At 42.6% G+C, this 24,153-nt stretch overlaps 2 protein-coding genes across 2 annotated transcripts in view; one reads left to right on the forward strand and one right to left on the reverse strand.

Annotated features, from left to right (window-relative positions):
• The window catches only part of Aven (apoptosis and caspase activation inhibitor), a 121,176-nt gene that overhangs the window by 40,141 nt on the left and 56,882 nt on the right, over positions 1–24,153 (forward strand). The window lies entirely within an intron of this gene.
• LOC127188313 (gamma-secretase subunit PEN-2-like) lies at positions 1,326–23,054 on the reverse strand. Its single transcript, XM_051144807.1, is given in 3 exon segments — positions 1,326–1,654; positions 4,462–4,542; positions 22,949–23,054. Coding segments are annotated over 3 exon segments (516 nt in total).

A 24,153-nucleotide genomic window follows, 5' to 3' on the forward strand; every position in this document is an offset into this window, starting at 1 on the left:
TTTTAATCATTTTTTTTTTTATTCATTTTTTTTATTAATTTATTCTTGTTACATCTCAATGTTTATCCCATCCCTTGTATCCTCCCATTCCTCCCCCCCCCCATTTTCCCATTATTCCCCTCCCCTATGACTGTTCCTGAGGGGGATTACGACCCCCTATATATTCTCATAGGGTATCAAGTCTCTTCTTGGCTACTTGCTGTCCTTCCTCTGAGTGCTACCAGGTCTCCCCCTCCAGGGGACATGGTCAAATGTGAGGCACCAGAGTACGTGAGAAAGTCGTATCACACTCTCCACTCAACTGTGGAGAATATTCTGACCATTGGCTAGATCTGGGTAGGGGTTTAAAGTTCTCATGGTTCTCTTATCGTCAGACATTTGTTTTAGGTTCAGTTTTGAGATGTTATAAAACTCCCAGAGCCTCGATACACAAGTCCTCATGTGAAATAGTTCACTTCTCTTGAATAAAATACCTAGGAGCAGAATTGCTGGGTCATAGGGTGGGCTTATGCTTTTTATAATTACCCCCAAATTATTTCCCATAGTGATGGCAATATGAAGAGTTTCACTGTGATTAAATTTTCACTCACTGCAGTGAGGAGCCTAAGTACTGACCAGATTGAAGGGCTTTTGTCAAAGAAGAAAGACCTGTGGTGGATGGAGAAGCAAGGCAGCAAGCCCTTACAATTTAAGAATGCAGAAAGTAGGACATTCAGTCTAAACTACTCTAAATCTTAGTTTATCTGGAAATAACTTTCCTCAGAAATCCTAAGCATCAGAGAACCAGAGCAAAAAGTCTAAAAACAGAAACAGATCATTTCAAATGATTGGGATTGGCCCAGGTGGAGTTGCCACGTGGGCAAAGAAGGATCATTTAGACTGGAGCTTAGATAAAGGTTAATTCTGCATGTGTCAAAAAGTTCAGTGTAAAACAAAAACAAATCACACTCAAACTCTTTTATAATGTCAGAATGGGCAAAGTATTTTAAAATATGACCCACAGTGAAAACATCACAGAAAAGACATTAAATTTGGTTGTATAAAAATTAAACTTACCATGGCCAGATTGAGAGGAGGGCTCTGTGGGTTCGTGTGTGGTGACAGTGCAGGGGCTTGTATCCTTTCTCCTGGAGAGCTGACTTTGGATACACTGATGAGTATTCTGGAGGCTGAGGCAGGAGGATCACTTGTGATTTTTTTTTTTAAGTTAGGGTCCTTTGTTGGGGGCAGATGGGAAATGGGAAACAGTCTTCAGGGTTTGAGAAAAAGTTTAGAGCTGAGAAGCCCATCCTGGAAGAAAGATCAGATCACAGCTTCAGAAGTTGTTAGGGAGTGCCCAGAGGAATAGTGAAGGAGAGGTAGTCCCCAAGAGCACCCCAGAGGGGCCAGTAGATCTGCAAGATGGTCATCCAGGCAGTGTTAACAGTCACCCAAAAGAGGAAGCCCACAGTTGAGCACCAAGCATAGCCTTTGCTTTGGCTCTGCTCTGTGTAGGCTGTTGTGAGGAAGTCCTCTCTGAAGAACTAGAAAATGTTGACCAACTAAAGAAGAGGCAGGAGCGCAAATCCACCAACATAGTATTCCTGGCACAGCTTTGGCCTCTCCGCATTGGATGCCCACTCCAAATTTGTACTTGCACTGGAATGTGGTGGGCCTAAGGGTCTGCAGAGCGAGGCCCAAATGACAGGCGCAAGACCCCAATGGAGTTGATTGATTCTGTCTGGGATTCTTTTGTGCTCTGAGATGCCTCAGGTTTTTGTGGAGTTTGGTGTATTTGGCCCAACCTGGCTTATATTACAAGGCTTCATGTTAGTCAACAATTAATTAAACAAATGACAAAGGCTTTTGGGTAGATTCTGCACAGAAAATAAAATGCAAATAGTTCCTAAATACTATGAAAAGATGCTCAAACTGCTCACTGTCAAAAAGGAAAAAAAAAATCTGCTTTCTGTTAATAGTCTGACAGAAGTCAGGAAGTTAAAAAGTTTTTTTTTTTAATTTGTTCACTTTATATCCAAGTTGTAGCCCCCTCCCTTGGCACCTCCCAATCCCACCTTCCCTCCCTTAGTCCTCAGAAAGGGGAGCATTCCTCCCCTAACATCTGACCTCAGCCTATATCTGTACTACCTGTGTCCTCTTCCTCTGTGGCCTGGCAAGGAAATTTGATGGGACACCGAGCTGGAGAGGATACAGTGCTGGGTGTTGGGGAAGGGGGAGATTCAGGTTGGGAACAGGGAGCTGGAGGTCAGAAAGCAAAGTCAGCCTTCAGAAGGGTGGGGGTGGGGTGGGGCTAGCAAATAACACATGAAATTTAAAATAATAGTTCTTTCATTATTCCCTCCTTATTTTTTTTTTTTTTTTTTTACTCCTTATTATTTCTGCTATATGGTTCATTTTAAGCTCGGAATTATAAGATATACCTGTTGTTGAAGTGAAGTCACCATCATTTTTAGACTCGTTTAGAGTTGAAAGAAAAGGCTAGATCAGATGACCGCCAGAGATACTCTGTGCTCCAGGACCTCAGCATCCTAAACACTGCATATTATGCCTTCAGATTTAAACACTAGGGGTGAACAGGTCAGCAAATATTTAATGAGATTCTTGTCTGTCCACATTCCTGACAAAGAACCTAATTATATGCTCAAACTAAAAAGAAAACTTGATTTACATTTTTATTTCTCACAATTTGGTTGCTATCTAGAGTCACCCCCCCACCCCCCCACCCCCGCTTGGATTATTTCTGTGTCCAATTTGAGTCACTTAGGCAAAAGCTTAAGCAGAAAGGAATATATAGTAGAGTAATAAAGGTACTGACCAACATAGACCTTTTAGTGTTTTTCTGACAGGTGAGGTTCTGAAATTTATTAAAAATAACAGTAAAAACAAAAAGTGCTATGAAGTGGGTAAGTGTTGTTCTTTGTGGTGTCTGAAAAGCAGGTATCTTTTGTACGGAGTTCTAACTAGCAGGCCCTGTCCAAGATGCTTTGCACTCCAGTGAGCAAGATACAGAACTATGGGCTCAGGTTAAGAGCACTGGTTGTTGCTCTTCCACAGGTCCTGAGTTCAATTCCCAGCAACCACATGGTGGCTCACAACCATCTATAATGAGATCTAGTGCCCTCTTCTGGTGTGCAGTTGTACATGCAGATACAACATTGTATACATAATAAGTAAATATTAAAAAAAGATACAGAGTTACTTTGTACTTTACAGTGGCCCTTTTGATGTCTCTCTAGATACAAAGCTTAATGATTGGGAAGATGTTGGCATGGATAGATGATCTATTGCTTATTTCAAAAGCCTTGAATGTATATGACTTGGAAGCAGTTGGAAAGATCCTAATTTTCTAACCCTGATGCTGCGATACTTGGGGGCTGTGTGTGTACTTGAGGCATGCTTTGGGTTTTCTTTTTTGTCATGCATCTTCTGGACAACGTTTCAAATAATAATCTTTCTGGGTGCAATTGAGGGATGCCCTAAGATGGATTTCAGATGAAATAGCCTTTAGCCAATGGTACTGGGGAAGGCTGGAAAAGATCCATAGCACCCCAGAGAATGAGGGAAATTCCTTACCTTCATATTTACAAAAGAAGGGAAGGCCTTTGAATTTAGATGGTGAATAGTCTCTGAGTTTAAAGAGGAGGTGGGTTTGGCAGGTGAGTTTAACAGGCAAGAAGCCCGAATTTAGGAAACTAATCCTATTGTCATGCCCCATCTCAAGGCTGCTATGTGCTACAAGTTTGGCAGCTTAGGGAGGGAACCAGATAGGTATCAAGGTGTAGCTGATGCCCCTACCTGGGCTACAAAAACCAAAAGGGGTCACTGTAACATGAGCTCTGAGCTAGGGCTGAGAGTGCTTGTCTGCTCCCCTCCCACAGGTTTCAGAGCAGGGCTTTTCAAAATGCCCTGAAAAGATCTGGAAAAGGTCTTACTAGGTACAAGAGTGTGCATAGTTTCTGGCTCAGCATCCGCCTTAGCACATTTGTAGAAGGCCCAGCTATCTGTTGTCAGTGGGGAAAGAGTCTATCCGGCTGTGACAGCTTTGCCTGATCTCATTTTCACTTTAGCTGTTTTGATTATTCTTCTGTTGTTAAAGACCCCGAAGGCCATTTTAATACGGTCTCTTTGAGGGTTTGAAGGTCATCCTGCTTTTTGAGCCTTTTTTTTTATCATTTGAAGAAGTCTGGGTGATAAGTAGCCAGTACTCTCCTGCTTCTGTGTTGGGACTCAAATTGGTGTGTTTAAGAGGTACTTCTTTGAATTAGGTCACAAAGGCTGCTGGGTTTCCTTTGAATGACTTCCTGGATTTTATCATAATTTTCAGTCTTGAGGGAGGTTTTGTTGGTTTGTTTGTTTGCTTGTTTGTTTTCTGTACTCTTGATCAGGCAGGTTAGGAAATGAACCGTGTGTGCCAAGGCGGCAGACCCAGGCAGATAGTCCACCCAGGGTTAGTAAGATTACCTGTAGGATACTTGTTAGGATTTTGGGTGTGAAGTCCACCAGGAAATGGCAGTGCTGAGCCCCATATCCGGTTTTTCTTTTCTGTTGTAGAAGAGAAAGCAGTTCTTGAAAAGTTATATTGTATGGACATGTGTTGGATTTCTTTGGTATATTGGACAGTGTCTTCAGAGAAAGAACCGAGATTTATTTTTATTTTACTTTTTTACTTTTTTTTTTTTTTTTTAAAGCAAAGAGCAGATCTAAACATGGGGATGTGTAGGACTACTGGAGGATAGGAGTTCTTGTGGAGTTTAAGAAGTATTCAGTCTTTGAGTGTATAGTAGAAATGGGAAAAGTTGGGGTAGGGAAAGGCATGGCAGAGGAGTTGGGGGCCACCAGAGACAGTTGGGGATGACCTAGAGATGGGCTGTTTGAACTTAGTGCCATAAGGTAAATGAGAATCTTGAGAAATTCCTGTAGGATGAATAGTGTTGAGAGGCTGTTGGTTAGTCACCGGGAGAGAAGGAACCTTGGAGAAACTCCTGAGGGATGGTATCTTAGTCACTCTCCTATTGCTGTAAAGAGATACCATGACCATGGCAACTCTTATAATAAGAAATATTTTACTGGGGGCTTGCTTCCAGGTTCAGAGGTGCAATCTCTCGTCATTATGGCAGGATGACAACACACAGACAGGCACTGGAGCAGCATTGGAGATGCTTCTGTCCTGATCCGAAGGCAGAGAGACTCTGGACCTGGTGTCCCCCTCATCTTTTTGAGGAGAGGTGAAACCTCACAGCTCACCTCTACTTCCTCCCTCAAGGCCACACCTCCTAATTCTTCTCCCTGGGGACTGAGCATTCAGATAGATGAGGCTATGGGGGCATCCTTATTCAAACCACCACAGAATGGAAATATAGGGATTGGTTGTTCAAAGATAGCAGGAAGAGAAGGATGGTGAGAGGTGTCTTTGTTCCAAGTATGAGAGTAAGGGAATCGTGAATTCAAACTGTTGGTCATTAGGGAAGCAGGAGAAAGCGGCTGAGGGGATGTGGAGGGGACCAGTTCTGGGGAGGTGGGGGAAAAGTGTAGGCTTGAAGGGCAGGAGGGCAGTCCAGAGGGACGTGAGGAAGTTGGAGGAAAGGATGGAGTGGGAACTTGGTGGTATTGATCCACGGGAGAGGAACCAATTCCTTACCACAGGATGATGAAAGAAATGTAGCTGTAACTGGGAACCAAATACAACATCTGACCACTTCTAACATGCTCTCAGCTTCCTACCGACTTGGTGTTTTAGGTGGATGTAGATGTCTTTTGATAGTGCTCTGATGGGCACTTAAGTGTAGACACTGCTTGATTGATTTTTATCCACATTATTTTCCTTCTTCCTCAGATGGAAACTTTCATTTCCACATCTAGTTTACCCATCTCAAAAATTAGGCAAAATGTTACTTTAAAAGCTTATGCACATTTCATCTCAACCTTTTACTTTATGCTGTTTTAGGAACCATTTTTAAAGAGTTAACTTAATGCTCTTTCATCATTTCTGCAATTTCACATCTTTTCAGAGGTTACTGTAATTTCTTTTTGCCATTGACTGTGTAGGTTTCTGAGTCAGAAAGGGAAGAAAAACTAAAACAGCAATGAATAAGCCTTAATTTCCTTCTAGCCCGTAAATAGTGCAGGTGCTGCCAACTATGGACGAGCATCTATCCAAACCTTCAAGCCCGTGGGGCTTAGAGTCCCGTCTAAAAGTTAGGGGGACAGTTTACAAGGTGCCATACTTTGGCTCTTTCAACTCCCCCTGTCTGTACCTCTGAAACAGAGATAATTTGTTTTTCTTCCTTTCCCTCTCTCTTCCCCTTCCCTTTCTCCTCTCGCTCTTCCCTCCTTCCTCCCCCGTCTACACAGCATGTCATGTAGCCCAGGCTAGTCTCAAATTTGCTATGTAATTTCAAGGTGACCTTGAACTTTTGATTCTCCTCCCACACCTCCCAAGTGCTGGGAATTCCTTGCTGGTTTGTGTCACAAACAGGCAAACAGTACCACAAAGTACACCCCCAATACCAATTGGTTTATTTAAATGAAAAAAAATTCTTAAAGGTGTTGGACTTCCTTTTCTGGTCGCCATCCTTCTGCCTCAGTCTTACCGAGTGTCTGGATTAGAGACATGCACCACAGTGCAGTTCTGAAGAGATGAGGTTTCTAAAATGCCAAACTCCTGGGCTCACATGAGCCTGCTCTGTCTCCTAAGCAGCTGAGCCCACAGGTGCCTGCCACAGCCCCAGGCATTTTTTCCTCATGGAAAAGAGGTGGATTTATGTTGTTAATCAAAAATAATACTGCTCTCACCCTCATTTGCGAGCTGCTCTTATCTGTACAGCCGTGTCTCTAGAGATGTCTAAAGCTAAGTCAGACAGAATTGCATTGAACATATGTCTTTGATTACTTCAGCCATATAAAGCCTGAGTAATCTAGCAATTGCTATAGAAATTGGATGGATTTCTGAGCACTAGAGCTGTGCTTCCACGGTGAAAAAGCTGAATTGTGTGTGGCAGGCATTTAGAATATTAATGTTTGGCCTTGGTCTCAGCCAGCTTTGTAGATGGATTTGAGATTGATTTCTCTCAGGAGCGGAAGCATCTTTCTCAGTGAAGATGCAGTTTTTATTTTAAACTTTAACTCTGTTGAAGTTATCTCTTACACAATTACTGGGTTAGTTCTTAAAACTTTGCTGTTGATTAGGTGTGTTGTCCTGATAGTTATGGTTCTAGAATGTAGGAGGTCATCTTTCCAGCCATCTTCAACTCTTCATTGTGAGTCTTGTTGTAGGGTGACTCAAAGATAGGTACCTTTCCCCTCTTAATTGGAACTGGCCTAATAATAAAAATTTCTTTAAGGCCAAAGATGTTTGTCATGTATCTTAAAGGTAGACTTAGCTCTCGAAGTCCCTGTGGGTAGTTTGATAAGAAGTGATTTTTCATAGACTTTAAATATTTAAATAATTAAAGTAAATTTTATTTAATGAAGATAAAGCAGAAATAATTTAATGCTGTAAAAGTTATGTGTATATTTCTCAAAGTATAAACAATTTCTATTAACATTTAGTTATGGGCTAGTCATTTACTGTAAAAAGATCTTTTGAACTGTTGCTTGGGCATTGTGCTTTGAACTTGTGGATATTGATGGGGGTTCAGAGTTTCTGGTCTGAGGCGCCTCCAGCTCCTGGAGGGGAAGGATTTGTAAGTGTATGACCAACACCTACTAGAGGCACATAGGCTATGCATGGTAGCAACAGAGGAGAGCATTCTCAAGGAGATTTGTGCAAAGGGACTCTCTAAAGCACTGGTTTCAAGTGATGTAGAAGGGGAAGGTGAGCAGTGGGGGTGGAGAGATATGGTGGGATTGGAAAAGTCAAGAGTTTCAGAGACCAACAGTGCTAAATGCCACAGAGAAGTCAAGCGCACTGACTATTTCTGAGGTGTTGGGGCTAGAGCCCAGGGCCTCACACAATAGACAGGAGTTCTACCACTCAGCGACCCTCCCAGCCTGAGTGAAGAATCTATTCATCAGTTGTTTTGCCCAGGAGCTACCTTGCGAGGGCAGCTTCAGTGGAGCTGTGCCACAGCTACAATGCAGGGTTTAAGAGTGAATAGGAAGAAAATTCTGGCACATACATGTAGGTTATTGTTTGAGAAATTTGTGAGGAGAAGATGCAGAGATGTTTCGGGAGACATAAGCCCAAGGAAGGGTGTGCGTGGAAGACTGAAAGCACGTGAAAACACAAGAAGCTTAAGCTCCCTGGCAGGTGGTCTAGGAGGAAAGGGTTAACAATGTGGAGACAGAGTGGAGTCTGAAAAGGAGGAGAAAACACGTAAGTAACGAGGGGCCTCTGCATTCTGTTGTTGCTTTTCTTCCACTGGCATCGTGTACACAGAGTTCCGATACAGCACGCTGAGTTCATAAAGGGAAGACATGGAAATGCTCCATAGATGTTCTAGAATGATTGGAGTTACGTAGTGAGCACATGTAGAAGGAGATGGGTTGCAGAGCTGCTGTTTGAGAATTTGAGGTCAGGGTTCCTATTGTCTTCATTAGGATTTTTTTTTTTTTTTTTAAATGTGAGACACCATGACCAAGGCAACTCTTATAAAGAAAAGCATTTAGTTGGAGCTGGCTTACAGTTTCAGAGGTTTAGTCCATTATAATCCTAGTGGGAAGCATGGCAGAGTGCAGACAGACATAATACTCCATATAGAGCTGAGAGTTCTACACCTTGATCTGTAGGCAGCAGCAGGAGACTGTGTATCACACTGGGCATAGCTTGAGCATAGGAGACCTCAAAGTCCACCCCCTCGGTGATATACTTCCTCCAACAAGGCCACACCTCCTGATAGTCCCACTCCCTATGGGCTTATGGGGGCCATGTTATTCTAACCACCACATCCATTTAATAGGATTATTTGGGCTTCTAGGAGGCAGGTGAGCTGAGACTGGAGGAATGTGGCCCCAGGTGAGGATGATTTGAGAGCCTATGAAGAGGAAGCTTGGAATAAGCAGAGTTTTGTAACTTGTTTGGATCTCCTGGTTCTGGGAATTGATGGCCACAAGTCTTAACATGGCACAGCCCAGTGTTAATTGTTCATAAACTACCCGAGGAACACTGTAGAGAATAGGAGAAGGAAGCAGAACCTGGGAGACAAAGGTACTCACTCACTGTATGCCGCAGGCTGCCGTGGCGCAGGGCTTGGTGCTGAGGGTGGGAATGGCACCCAGTCTGGCTTGGCTGAGCTTCTGCCCTGGCTGCTTACAACAGTCACCTCTGCTTTAGAGACAACACGCTCGGGAGCATTTGTGAGCCCAGTTTGTGTGTCACTGGATCCAGTTTGTCCCTCATCACCTTTCCCCTTTCCCTTCATATCTCTCAGCAGCGTGGTTTTTTTTCCTGAGTCAGACATTCCCCCTGTTGGGGAAGTCAGGCTCTTTCCTTTCTCTGTGTTGTATCTACCTTGGACCTTGGCTTTTTCATGGATTGTAGTAACTCGCTCGGCTGTTTGTGTCTATGATCACCTCCCTAGGGTTCTTTAATCGAGGTGAGATATGCATTTTGTCTTTGAAGTCCCACCACTCTCAGATATCAATAAGTGACATGGCTTGAATTGAACTGCCAGGTCTAAATAGACTTGAAAATCTACGCTGTTATAGATGCATTCTTGCTTTCTCAAACTCCTGTTGTTGGCCTACGTTTTTACACCTTTAATGTTTTTGTTTGCTTGTTTGTTTTGATTTTTGAAACAGGGTTTCTCTGTGTAGCCTTGGCTGTCCTGAACTTGATTTGTAGACCAGACTGGCCTTGAACTCACAGAGAACTCGCGAGAGGTGGGATTACAGGTGTGTGCTACCACACCTGGTTCTCCTTTAATATATCAATCCTTAAATCTTTATTGAAATGCTAGAGGTGTTGTCATATTGTAATGTCTCCTTGTACCATTGTCATCTTTAAAATATTGATGGAGTTGTGATATTTGATACTTCTCTGCTTTAAGAGAGCATATTGAGCTGGGCGCAGTGGAGCACGTCTGTAATCCCAGCACTCAGGGACTACAAAGTGAGTCCAGGACAGCCAGGGCTGTTACACAGAGAAGCCCTGTCTGGAAAAACAACAGAAACAAACAAACAAGCAAACAAAGAACAAAAAAGAGTGCACACTGCTCCTGCAGAGGACTGGGATTCATTTTCCAGCATCTACATGAGGTGCCTCCTGTCCACTTGTATCTCTAGCTCCAGTGGATTCCATGCCCTCTCCTGACATCTGAGGGCGACTGCATGCACGTGTGCACACAAATTAAAATTTAAAATACACAAAATCATTAACTCAGTAATGTTTGATCCTTCACTGGTTTGTATGGCAACTACAGAGGGAGCAATTGAGACACATCTTGAAGGTGGCAAAATGGCTCAGTGGATTAAGGCCCTTGCTACATAAGCCTCATGACTGGCATTTGGTCTCAGGAACTCCTGGTGGAAGGAGAGAGCTGACTGTTGTCGTCTTCTGCCTTCTACACATCCTCTGTGGCATACCCCTGCTCATCCTCCGCCCCCACTCCCTCTCCCTCTCTCTCTCAATAGTAACAACAATAGTAAGAAGAATCACTGGGAGTGAAAAAGAGTCTTGAAAGCGGCAGGAGGGTTGTGAGGGAGGCCAGCCTGGGGTGCAATAAAAAACCAAACAAACAAACAAACAAACATCCTATTGTCTTAAACCTCTTGTCTTACACACATGTTAAATACCAGGAGATAGTCCCAGACACTGATACCTAGTTACCTGTATTCTCAAGACTGTTTATGTTTAATTTCAGTAGATTTCCCCCTGGGATATAGTTTAGAGAAGTGCATACTTCATTCCCTTCCACCAAAATGCTTTGATTTTGTCAGTTTTGATAATGAAACCTTTAAGGCAGTGGAATTGTTCGTGCATTTTCTCCTTGTTGAATCTTGTTTCTGCAGCAGTTTCCATCACAGACATAGTATAGCTATTGTTTTGTTCCACATTAAACTGCTTGTTCACTTAGGCAGCTCCCAATGCATCTGTGTATCACAGAATTTTCTCTTTCTTATCATGTTCTTTTGATCTCTCAGCACAAGTTTTCACCTCTTCTGTTTCATTTGTTGGGATCTACTCCTTAGTGTTTAATGAGTTAAGGCCTGAGGATCGAGCATCCTAGCTGTTGGTGCATCCTAGCTGTTGCTGGAGGCACAAAGCCTTTTTTGCTCCTTTCAGTCAATGGCTGAGGCATAGAAGGCAGCATGCTGGTGTTCCTGGGAGCTGGTTGGGAAAAAGGTGGGAGAGGCTGGAAGCCTTTTCTTTGGAGTTTGCTGTCTTTTACTTCCCTTGTGTAGTGGAGACCCTGCTCTTCATCCGCACGTTGTACCAGGGGTGACTTAGTCCAGAGTTCTATTCTGTGGCTTTCCTCTTTAGACCTGGAGAGGTTCTGAAAGTATTGACTACCAGGCTCACTATCTGTGTTAGGCAGCATTCTGTTGCTGTGATAGATACCTGGGACAAATCAACTTAAAAGAGGAAACATTTATTTTGTCTCATGGTTTCCAAGGTTTTGGCCTAGCTACTCTAGAGCCTGTGGTAAGATAATATGGCATGGCCAAGCTAGCCTGTCATGGAGGAAACGCTCACCTCATGGTGCCTAGCCTGCTGAGAGGGAAGGAGGGAAGGGAAGAGAAGAGAAGGAAGAAGAGAGGGAAAAACAAAGGGAAAAGGGACAGGGTTCCAATATTCCCTTCAAAGGTCTCTCTTCCAATCACCTTCTAGGCACTGTTAAAGACTCTGCTACCTCCTGGTAGAACCACAAGCCAACAACCAAACCACCTGCACAGAATCCTTTGGGGCTCACGCAGATGTGGACACAAAGCTTAGCATCCTACAGTTGGATCAGAAGCTCTGGTAGGAGTCGGGCGCCAGTTGGACATTCTCTAGGTATTTGCAGTTTTTAGCAGACACGCGCGCAGATAGGTAGCTGCTACTATTTATTACCTGGCCTCACACTTGCATCTCCCAGTTGCCCCCACTCTCTTCCCGTCCCAGCAATTTGCTGCTTCTCTGTGAAAGACATGTACTTTGAGATCTGTGCCACAGTATCCTCTGTTTGCAGTGCTCTTACCCTCTGGATGCGTGGCGCTGCCTTCTTCCCTTTATACTCTGAAGGAATCGGATCGCCCCGCCTGCCCCTGGCCTGTTCTCCAGTACCAGCAGTTTCCTCATATCAAAGCCCTGCCGGATTCACTGGCTTTGATCCCCGTAAGGGAAGGCTTCGCCCTGTTCCCTGGAGAGTCTCGCTCTCTAGGACAGCCTCAAACCCAGAGTTGCTGATAGGCTTTCAGTTGGTGGGACTTTTCTAGAGATTATTCTTTCCTGGTGATGGGACGAGGATCTGTTATGTTTTGAAGCAGGAGGGTTAGCCAGCATGGGTGATGAGGTAGGATGTCTAACTGGGCTTAGTAAAGCTTTCCGTCAGCCTCTCTCTTTCTGGCCCTGTTTGTCCCCACACATTGGGAAATGCCCATATCTCTTATTCCTAAGCTTTACCTATAGGCTGTTCTGGAGGTTTATATGACCAGAGATGATGTCAAGCCATTTTCCTTCCTACCTTTGACTTCTGTCATCACTTTTCATTGTCCTTATCTACTTTAAAAAATATAGATGAACAAAGTGGCAGATACCTATAATCCCAACAATGGGAGACTAAGGGAGTATGTGGAGTTTGAGGTTAGCCTGTGTAGTGATCTCCAGGTCAGCCTGTGCTATAGTGAGAGACCTTGTCTCGGAACATAAACAAAAGGTCTCTAATGTTGTTTAGGGATTTAGGAGTATGGGTCATGCTTAAATTCCATCCACTCATTTTAAACAGAAGTCTTTATTCTCCTTGAGTCACTTCTGTGAAGTCACTGAATACTAACTATATGTCAAACCCTGCGAACAAAACATATAGCCCATGGGAAGCTTTTGGAGTAAGCCAGGAATGGTGAGACCCCGAGGATGCAGACAAGCACCTTTCCCCATAATGCCTGTTTTATCAGCTTCCTGGGAGGTGAAGCTGTTTCTGTGGTAACATAGCTTGTGGATGCACCATTGCTGAGGACAGCATCTTGTTCTTGGGAATGTCTCTAGGATGAGGACTAGCATCTATGGCAGTGTACATTAGACACAAAGGAGGTGGCATGATCCCTGCTCTTCAGGGTAGCCCACATGCTCTGCCCGAAGATGCAGCTTGGAGCTCAGTTCCTCTGGTCTGATGAGTAAAAATTTGGAATTTTGTAATAACAAAGTTCTCTCTAATTATCTTACCCATGGATTTTCTGTTTCGTTGGAGTTCATATTTCTGTTTCACTGGACAACTTTTGCTCATTCTTGCTGCTGTGCAGATTGCTGTGGAGGAGCTGTACCCAGCTACTGTGTCCTGTAAACACTCTCACACATCTGCTTCAGTGGAAGGTATTTCTGTCACTTTTTTTTTTTTTTTCTCATAAAACACCTTTCATATGGGTGCTTGCAACCATGGTAGTGATTTCACGCCAAATGGCCAATACTGTCCTTCTTCTTCCTCTGATGGTGATGAGGGTCCCCCTGGGCGGCTGTGGTACACAGTTCTTGCTCTTGTTACTCTTTTCCCATCACTCACTGCTGCTTGTGTGCTGACCTTTGCGGGGTGTGAAGAAGCAGGGGCCTTTACTGGTGAGCCAGACTCAGAGTCAGCTCTATGCAGGAGGCTCCTGTCCTGTGTTGGGTATATCAACTATTATTTACAACTTGGGACAAGTGAAGTGATTAAAAATTTAAATATGGTTAAAAAACACACATGCAATTTGCCAGCATAATCATTTTTAAGTGTGTGTTTCAGTTGTGTTTCATGTTTAAAAGTCTAGGCCTCCAGCCACTGAACAACTCCACTTTCCCCCCGTGTGAGTTCCTGTTCATCCTAGTCTCTGTTTTTGTCTTTGATTACTTTAGATAGCCCATTTAAGTAGACCCAAACAGCGTTTGTCTCTGTGTGACTACCGTATTTGACTTGTTATGATGCTCTCAAGGTTCATCCATGGTGGAACCTATAACATGGTCTCCTTTTTGAGACAGAGTAGTATTCAACTGTTTGCATTGATCACATTTTGTCTGCTCATTCATCTGTCATCTGTCAGCAGAGACCTCTGGGCCATCGAGAATGTGATTTCTATTTGTAGCAAGTGTCCAAATCTTTAATTGGGATTTTGCCTTCAGTTCTTCATCCCTATACACCCAGAAGTGGGATTTCTGGGTCCTGTGGTAGTTATATTATTGATTGTTTGAGGTGGTCTATCACTTACAGTCTTAGTGGTAATGTGCATATGGTTCAGCTTCTTCACATACCTGCAGCATGCCTACACTTTGATTTTGCAGGTAAAACAAATGTATTGTGATAGTGAATTAACATTTTCAGTGAATGTTAAAGGTAAACTAGAAGATTTTAACTTTTTATTATTTTGGCAGTTTTTTTGAAAAATTATTTTCATACAATATATTTTGATCGTGGTTTCCCCTCTACCAACTTCTCCTAGATCCTTCATGCTTCCCCATCCACCAAACGCCAAGACTTTTCTTTGTCTCTCTCATTTAGAAAACGAACAGGCAAAGAAAGAACATAAGAAACACACCTTCACGCACACACACACACACACACACACACACACACACACACACACACACACACACACACACCATAAAAACACAAAACCAGAAACTGTAATATACAGACAAAACATTTGTAAGACAAAAAAAAAAAAAAAAATCTAAACAAAGCAATATGAGGCAAATGTCTGCAAAAAGACTACTGAATTCATATTCTGTTAGCAATTGCCTGCTGGGCATAGGGCCTACCTTTACGTGTGGTTAATGTACCCATGAGACCCCTTTGGAGAAAACTAGGTTTTCCTTTGTAAGTGGTTCCATTATAACAAGTGTCCAAATGCTTCACTGAGATTTTGCTTTTAGTTCTTCATCTATATACACCCAGAAGTGGAATTTCGGGATCGGGTGGTAGTTGTATTATTAACTGTTTGAGGTGGTCTATAGTGGGCCCATGTCCCATTCCCTTCCCAGCACTGGGACCCCATCTGGCTTGAGCCCATGCAGCTCTGTGCATGCTGCCATGGCCTCTGTGAACTCATATGTGCATCAGTCCTGTTGTGCCTGGATGACTCCTCTGGGTCTTAACAGTCTTTCTGCCTTCTTTTCAGTAATAGCTCCATGAATCCTGAGGGGGGAGGGGTTTGATGAAGACATCCCATTTAGGATTGAATGTTCCAAAATTTGGTAGATTTTTCTGATGGAAGTAGTACTTTGTAAAAACTTTGAGAAGGCTCAAGTTATTAAAGAAGACTGCAAGACAGTTTAATTGAGAATAGCCCAGGCACAACACAAAGAAGAAAAGGTTCCCAAAGCAGCACGTTAGCAGCCCACCTCACTTACATGCTTCCCACAGCTGAGTACTACTGATAAAGGGGTTCTCGCTTTGAATGAGGAAGGCCATTGTGAATGACATCAAGGTGAGTATGAACGATACAGAGAAATGAGATCTTAGAATTACATAAGCAGGTTTGGCACTGGAAGCTATTGTGCAATGTATTTTCTTCCTTGAATTTGTTAATATACATAATTGGATGCATTTAGTGGAGGCAGGTTATTTTTCTTGTGATTTTCATTGACGCATAACAGTAAGCCTTCAAGTCTGTAATGATGTGTGCCTCAGAGCTAGAGTGAACCGAGAGGACTGGCTACTATGTGATTCAGGGTAGACGGCCCCTTTATTTTCTTTTTCTCTGACATAGTTAGAACAAAGAAGACCACTTATTGTCTCTGGAGGAAATGCTGACAAACTGAAGAGCAAAGTGTTCCGCTTTCCTCATTTCTTGTGAAGGTTCTCAAACTTAAGTAATGATTTTGTTTTCAGTGTGAGGACTGAATGTAAGCCTGTGGCAGCAGGAGTCTCTTGCTGTTTTTCTTCTTTTATAGGACATCAGTGGCTGGGAGAGTGAGGGTGCTAGTGAGAGAGATGGGCACTTTGCATCTTATGGTTGTTGCACTAGTTACTTTTGAGTTGCTATGGCAACTTGAGGTCAGAGAGGTTTACTTAGACTCAGAGGGGACAGCCCTCCGTGGTAGGATGATATGAAATGGCTGGTACCTTTTCACATAAGAAGCAGAGGTAGAACAGAATCAGAGGCTGGAACAGCTGCCCAAGGTCTGCCTTTGGTGATCTTCATCAGTCAGTGAGGCAGCATGTCCCAAACGTCTCACAACCTCCTAACATAGCGCCAGCTGTGGATCAAGTGTTCAAACACATGGACCTATAAAGTACATTTCATATTTCAAACCCTAGCGTTGTGCCCTGCTCCCTGCAGTGATCATTTCATTGCAAAATCCATTCACTCTAAATGTAGCAGTCCCCATTGTCTAAACAGTGCCAAGAATGCTCAGAAATTCAGGGTCCAAGGTCTTCACTGAGATCAAGATGGTCTTATCTGTGAGCCCTGCTTTTTTTTTTTTTTAAATTCATACTTTCAGTATGAAGTGGCATAAATTAAACATTCCCAAAGGGTGGAACAGGAGGGAACTGAGGAAAGAATGGATCAAGTAGGACTGAAATCTAGAAGTGTAAATATCAAATTTTGTAACTCCACTTCCAGTATCCAAGATCTGTAGTGGTAACATCTGTGCTTCCTCTGGCTTAGGTAGCCCACTCCTTGTGCCCTGACATTCTCAGCCACCCTTGATACCTGGAGCTTTTTCAGCAGATGCTACACAATCTTGGCAATTACAAAATCATGGGGTCTCCATTACAACCTTTGCTTTAGTTCACACATTGACCCCCCTTAGAGCCTCTCAGCAGGGAATATGACCCTGCTGTATACTTCTGATCTTAGCAATATTTGTTTCTGGCATCTTGGCACACACTTTATGACACTACTGCTCTTGCTTGTATTCTTCATGCCTGTAAAAGCAGTTCTATGTAGCTGATACCAGCTCTTCTTGTCAGCTTGTGATATAGCTTTGCCCTTTTCTCCCATCCTTCTTCTCTCCCTTCCTCCTCCTTTTCTTAATGAAATTAATTTGTTTGATCAGGCTTTCCTAACAAATACTATAGACTGAGAGGCTTAAACAGTATGACTTAATTTTTTCCACAGGTTTAGAAGACAAGAGTCTAAAACCAAGGCACCAGCATAGTATCTGAAGGTTGATGGTCTCTTTGGGCTGCGTATGGTCACCTTCTTGCTTTGGACCACAGCATAAGAATTTTGCAGACAGGAGACACAATTCACTCAGCAGGATAATTTAATTATTTTAAAGTAGTCTTAACAGCTGTGATGACAAAACTCCCAATGTATATTGTTCTTAGCCTTTGCCCCCCACCCCACAGAATACCTCATGTAGATGTACTGTGATATAGAAATTCTCTGTTTGTTTGTTTGTTTGTTTACCATTAATGGATGTGAATATGTGTGCACACAGCTCTATCTGCTTGTGCCTGCATTTTTGTGAGATAGAGTCCTTGAAACAGGAGTGACTGATGCCTCAGCCTCTCTCTATCTTTGAGGTTATTTTTATGGCCACACATGACAAAGAGACATTCAACTAAGTGTCTCAAGATTGTCAGTTGGTGCATGTGTGATTCAAAATAGAAAATGAAGCCATCAGAATGATGCCTCTGTGTGTATGAACAAACAGAATTCAGAAATACATCCTCAGTTTTGAAGTGGACAAGATTATTTCCAAAGTAAATAGTACTTAAGGCCTGCTATACTCAGGCAGTTAGAGTGTATTTTGTTTAGTGTTTTCCTGAACCCGTGAGATAATGTTTCTGTGTCCTTCACCATGAGGAACCAGGTGTAGAATGAAGGTGTTGCCTCCTCACAGCCATAGCACCAGAATTCTAGTGACTGATTTTTTTTTTTTTTTTTTAAACATGGTTTCTCTCTGTGTAGCCCTGGCTGTCCTGGACTCACTTTGTAGCCCAGGTTGGCCTTGAACTCACAGTGATTCTCCTGTCTCTGCCTTCTAAGTGCTAGGCTTAAAGGCATGGACCACCATACCTGGTTCTAGTGACTGATCTTGGTTCCCAGCGACTTCTGCCTGATACTGGAGGTGCACTTTGTTGACTAAGTTACTTCCTTTCTGAGAGCCTGTGACCAGATGCCAAGCAAGAACACTGCTCTTAGGCTGTTTCTGCAGTGTGTTGATTTCTCAGTGAAGACTCACTCATCAGCAGGCATCCACCACCTCCTCAGCGAGGCTCTCAGTGTGCTCTGCAGATGCTGCTTACATATTCTGCCAGAAGGAGCTCATTCCGTGCCTCAGAACTGCAGTTGCAGGAGCGTGCCCCACAGCTGGCTAGAAGTCCTGCTGTCTCAGTTTCCTTAGGTATTTGTATGAAAAGGCATAAACAGCCGTAGTCGGAGTACAGAGATGTCTTCCACACAGAAAGTTCCTGTTCTCAAACTCATCTTCCACCATGATGTGTTTATTCTTTTGGCTTATGTTGATTTTTAATTTTAAGCATGTTTAAAGATGAAATCTAAGACTTTAATCTTAATAATTTGTGATACAGATGTTTATTGCAAGTGGAAACCACTTATCAGAGGACTTGATTAAAAAACAAGGGGGAGGCCTGATGGCACTCAAAGAAATAAGCAGGCTACCAAGATGAGACTTGATAGCCTATGACCATATAGTGGGGGAGGAGGTCTCCCTTGGTCTTAGACCTAGGGGAGGAGAATAGGGTGAAAGCGGGAGGGAGGAAGGGAGGAATGGAAGGATACAAGTGATGGGATAACAATTGAGTTGTAATCTGAATAACTTAATACAATTAAAATTAAATTTAAAAAAACAAAAAACAAGTGGCAGTTGGAAGAAGACTGTGCTGCCTCTCGTGGATTGCTTTTAAAGTTCTCTGGCATTGTAAGGGGTGGGCAAGTTATGTAAAGATGTCAGAATATGCTGGCTACTCATGCGTAAGGGGTTTGCACAGTGATTGTATATATGATCTGTTCTTGGATGAGAGGACTCCTCGCTTGTCTTAGCAGGGACTGCATTTTAGGAGTTATTTTTGAAGGCAGAGACGTTTAGTCCTGTGGTATAAAATTTAGCACTTCTCAGGTTCCTGTTTGGCCTTTATGTGATATTGTAGTTAACTTTTTGGGTTTTCATGTTTTGCTTTCCTGGAGAGAGAGAGAGAGAGAGAGAGAGAGAGAGAGAGAGAGAGAGAGAGAGAGAGAGAGAGAGAGAGAGAGAGAGAGAGAGAGGAGAGAGAGAGAGAGAGGAGAGAGAGGAGAGAGAGAGCGAGAGAGGAGAAGAGAGAGAGAGGAGAGGAGGGAGGAGAGGAGAGAGAGAGAGAGAGAGAGAGAGAGAGAGATTTTCTCATAGAGACCTTGATCACAACCAGGGTTAACATGTGATATTGCAGTGCTAAAGAGTGAAAGAGTCACAGGCAACACTTTATTAACATTGTGAAGACAACTGGGGAGTGGGGAGACTTCCGCAGGAAAAAATAGTTTAACAGCTTGAACCCTGCAGTTGGAAAAACATCATTTTCTGTTCTGCATATCAGAATTACCAGGTTTATAGCCATTTGTTGGATATAGACAGGATGTTTTTTGTGTCTTTGTGACAAAAAAGAAAAAAGAAAAGAAAAACTGGCTTTCTCTGCTGTAGCTTCCTGTCCTTGAAATATTATCAGTATAGAGAAGGGTTTGGGTATTGACCATTGTTTAGTGGTACTTGTCTAGGATGAGGCTGTTTTCCTACTCTAGCTTTTAATGGCCTGAGAGTAGTCATTTCAGGAGGAGTAAGAAGGGAGTCAATGTCCAGGGGAAGGTTCAGCAGTTAGGGGCCAGGCCCCGCTAACCTTTCTGAGCCTTACTCAGTTGCAAGCTGCTGCGGGGTGAAGGAAATGCCATAGAGCCCAGGCTACACTGTCACACTAGTTTTTCTGCATCGCTACAGTCTACTCATGTCTAGCCATGTCTGTTCTTAGTGCCATAGTCATGTCCATGGTTTCAGAGGCTGTCTTTGCAATGGCTCCCACTCCTCTGTGCCTCTAGAGCTGCAGCAGTACGAGCTGGTTCTCTTGCTCTTCCACCCCCAGCTATGCTCTTACCAGCCTTTATGTGTTTGGTAAAGGTAATGCCTGAGCCAATGGCTTCAGAGTGTTTTGAGTAAGGATCAAGCAGGAAAGGCAGTTTCTACTTCTACCCATTCTCTATGCACCAGACACAAAATATTGATGAAGTTAATCAGTCTTACATTATTGCATACTGTAGTTTTGGTTATTAGTGTGTTATATCTTTTCAAAATTATGATACCTACTGTATTTATTGGGCAGTCCACCACCATATCAACACCTATAACTAAAAAGTAATACCCTTGATTCATAGAGAACATTTTCATTTTTCTTGATAATTTCATCTTGTTCCTGTTATAGTCTAGTGTTTTCACATATGTACGTAGTGATATGGATGTGCATAAAGGTTTCCTGGGAGCATATGGACCGACAAGATGAATGAGTGGCTTTTCAACGTGCTTGCTCAGTAGTGGAAGTGGAGGCTCCTAACTTTGTGTTGGATTTTTATATAGTTGCTAGGAATTTGCAAACTGGGACTATATTACTATAATATATAATATATACTACTAGTATATACTATAAAAAGCAGCAGGTCAGATTTTGTACTTTTGTATTGGTAGTTGTAGGGGTGTGTGCACGCATGCATGCGAGGGGCGGTCGGGGGTCTCCAGTCAGTGGTTTCCGTCCTGATTATCTTCCTCTGCTGTAATCTGTTGACATTCACCTTGTGGGATCCTGGATAATACTTCATCCTGTCATTTACTGCCCTGGAGATGAATCCCATCTCAAAATCACTTCTCAAATAAGTGTAAAGACTTGATGTTTTACTCTTTTTCTGATCAGTCTTTTACTGTGATGAACTCTTGCTACAAATTGTCTGTACTTCTAGACACAAGACAGGGATCTTTCGAATCAATTGGATCTTACCTTCTATTTAGTTGAACTCTAATGACCAAGCTCTTTATTAAGGAAATAAATGGAGTAAAATAATAAAAAATTAATTACTTGGGTTTTCTGAAATATTGTTTAATTACTGAAAGTATTCAACATTCATTTAATTTGAGTGCAATATGCTGATTGAAATAACTGCCAAGTAAGTCCATACCAAGTTTCTTATACATTGGCTTATTATTTACATTTCCAGACAGCCACTTTTCTAAGAGGGATAATTGTTGACGATTCATCCTTTAGATCCTGATAGAAATGCACTGACAGGAAGATGTAACTTGTTTCTAAAGAGTTGGAAGTTTCTGAGTCGTGAAACAAAGGTTACCCAGCAGTTGGTACCCAGGGTTTGTGGAATTATAATAGTGCCTTCCTTCTGACCCATACTTGATATTATTGTCTTATTTGGGAGTACACAGCAACTCTTCCTGGGAACATACCTACCACGTGGGTTCAAGCCCTCAAGAGTTGTAGATTACTGTTCATGCACATTTGACTTACTTATGTCCCTTTGTAGAATGCCTTTGTATCTGCTACTGTACAAGTTGTAATGCACTAGTGATGAACTGGAGTCCCCAATAGTGCATTGGTGTTGCACTACGGAAAGAAAAGCTCTTTACTTTGGAGTTGTTTAACCAAAATGAGTCAGGATTTGAATTCTTTACTTCATGTTCCCTTTGTTTTCCATCTGTCTGTGTGTCTCCCTGTCTGTCTGTGGTATGAGTTTGAATCTGTGCCTGCCTTAAGGCTGTCTTGTAAGTCTGTTTGTCCCTGTGTCTGCCTGTATCTGTTGTGTGTGTCTATAAGGGCTGTGCCTGTCTGTCCCTCACAAAGGGCTTCATTCTGTATTTATTGAACAGCACAGAGAACATCACACGAGGAGGGAATGGGATACTTTACAGAAATCTTTAAGAGTTTTAAAAGGGATTCAGTCACTGGCCCCAACTGATCCCTACTGACCCAGATAACAAGCATCATTGTCTATCAACCAGTATCCATAAATATTAGCTTTCCGCCTTTATGGTGGATTTTAGAAAGTTGCTTTCAACTTCTGTGTTTGCTGTTTTTAGTAAATGATTCATATGCAGTATCTGGGACATGGAAGAGCACATACTTAATTTGTAAATGATTACATGGGAAATCCAAGGTTGGCTGTTACATTGCTCTCTTAAAGGCAGGTTCAGGTACACAGTGGGGTAGCAGTCTTAAGTGACAGTAGCATGTATTAACAACTCTGGCTGTGAGGTCCAGCAGAGTGCCAGTATCTTAGAATAGGAGAGATTTGCAGAATGTTACATCACCACTTAGTATCCTGTTTGCATTTTGTTTAAGCTGGACTTGTAGTTCATATTTAGTCAGTAACTCTCTTTAAAGATCACTGAAGTAGCTTTTCATTAGCATACAATAATGGGTTTCATTGTGACATTTTCATACATGTGTAACACACTTCAGTTGTATTGCCCCGCCTCCGGCTGATCCTCATTGTCCCAGATGGACTCACTTCTTCTCCTGGACCTCTGGATTTCAAGACGCTGTATGAATTGGGTTATTATTCCTCCAATAAAGTCTAGGGGTGAGTCAGAAAAGGACACAGGTGATTCATAAAATGTTTGGGAGATATTTCTTTTAAATTTGTTTTGTTTGTTTTGAGACAGGGTTTCTCTATGGTATCTTAGCCATCGTGGACTCACTTTTGTAGACCCGGCTGGCCCTGAACTCACAGCGATCAGCCTTCCTCTGCCTCCTTAGCGCTGAGATTAAAGGTGTGCGCCACCACGCCCAGCTTGGGAGATATTTCTTGATCCACTCCCCATGGCTTTGGAGAGTTCCCATGTCATGTTAGAGCCATTTTCTGTTCTGTTCTTCCAGACACTAGGGCATTTATGGGACTCTTTGGATACCTTGGTAGAGGACTACTCGACAGTGCTCGTGAGGAAAGGACTGGCTTCTCTGTGGCAGAATTCCTGGCTCTTCAGCCTCCAGCATCTGGGCATCTTTGCTCTTCATCAATCTGGTATCATAGATGCTTTGTTAATTTTCTTAGTTGCTCAATACCTTATGCTCCTATTTGTTCTGAATTAATTTCCCATCCTAGCTGATCTGCTTCACTGTGTATTTAAGGACATTGCGTTTCCCACTTATCACCTGCTGCTAATCTTCAGCAGTAAAATTAAATTGACATTTATTAAAGGATGTTTTGATCTATCTTTGAAAAGGGTAGTAAAGAGTAATTAGTCAGAGTAATTACTTTTTTTCATTTTGTGTGCAAATTTAGGTTGGTTGCTGAAACCGATTCTAATTTTATAATGGTAGCAGAGAATTCCAGCTTTACTTTCATGGTTCATTTAAGCGGTTAAAATCTGATGGATTCTTGGAGCATCTGTGAATTTAGCAGCTTATAAAACCCACCTGCTTTGCTTGGGAAATATGAGGCTGGCACCAGCACTGGTCCTACCACGCATCTTTTTGTTTTATCTTGGGCAGAAGTTGGCCCCAGTTCAGTCAGTTGGATTGAAGGGTCATATGTGGAAAGCAGGTGTCAAAGAGCAAGCCAAGACTAAAACAGGTGCATTTCATGTACTGGCTGTAGTTCGTTATTCTCCAACTCCACAGTCCTAAAACCCCAACAAGCCAGGTGAGGCGGTCTACAGCTATAACTCCAGCATCTGAGATGTGAAACAGGAGGATCTCAAAGTCTCTAGAACACAATGAGTTCTAGGCTAGCCTGCACTGCGTGGCAAAATCCTGTCAAACTAACCGCCAATGAATGAATGAATAAAAAAAAAAATACGTTTAATATGTGGGAAGTAATGGATATAACTATGTTGGCACCTTTAAAAGCATTTTTGTATTATGTTTAGATTCATTTATTTTTATGGATCTCTTTTTTCATATGTATGTATGTGCGCCGTGTGCATACCTTAGGCTCAGGAAGGGTGTTCCACCCCTGGAAGTGAGTTATGTATGATGACTGTGAGCCACCATGTGGGTGTTGGAACCGAAGCTGGGTCCTTAGGAAAAGCAGCACCAAGCTAACTCTCCAGCCCTGGCTTTGAGTTTTTTGACGTCGTTATTAGATTAGTTCTGCCATACTGATGATCCTTTT

Source organism: Acomys russatus, chromosome 4 (genome assembly GCF_903995435.1).
Source record: "Acomys russatus chromosome 4, mAcoRus1.1, whole genome shotgun sequence".
NCBI lineage: Eukaryota > Metazoa > Chordata > Mammalia > Rodentia > Muridae > Acomys > Acomys russatus.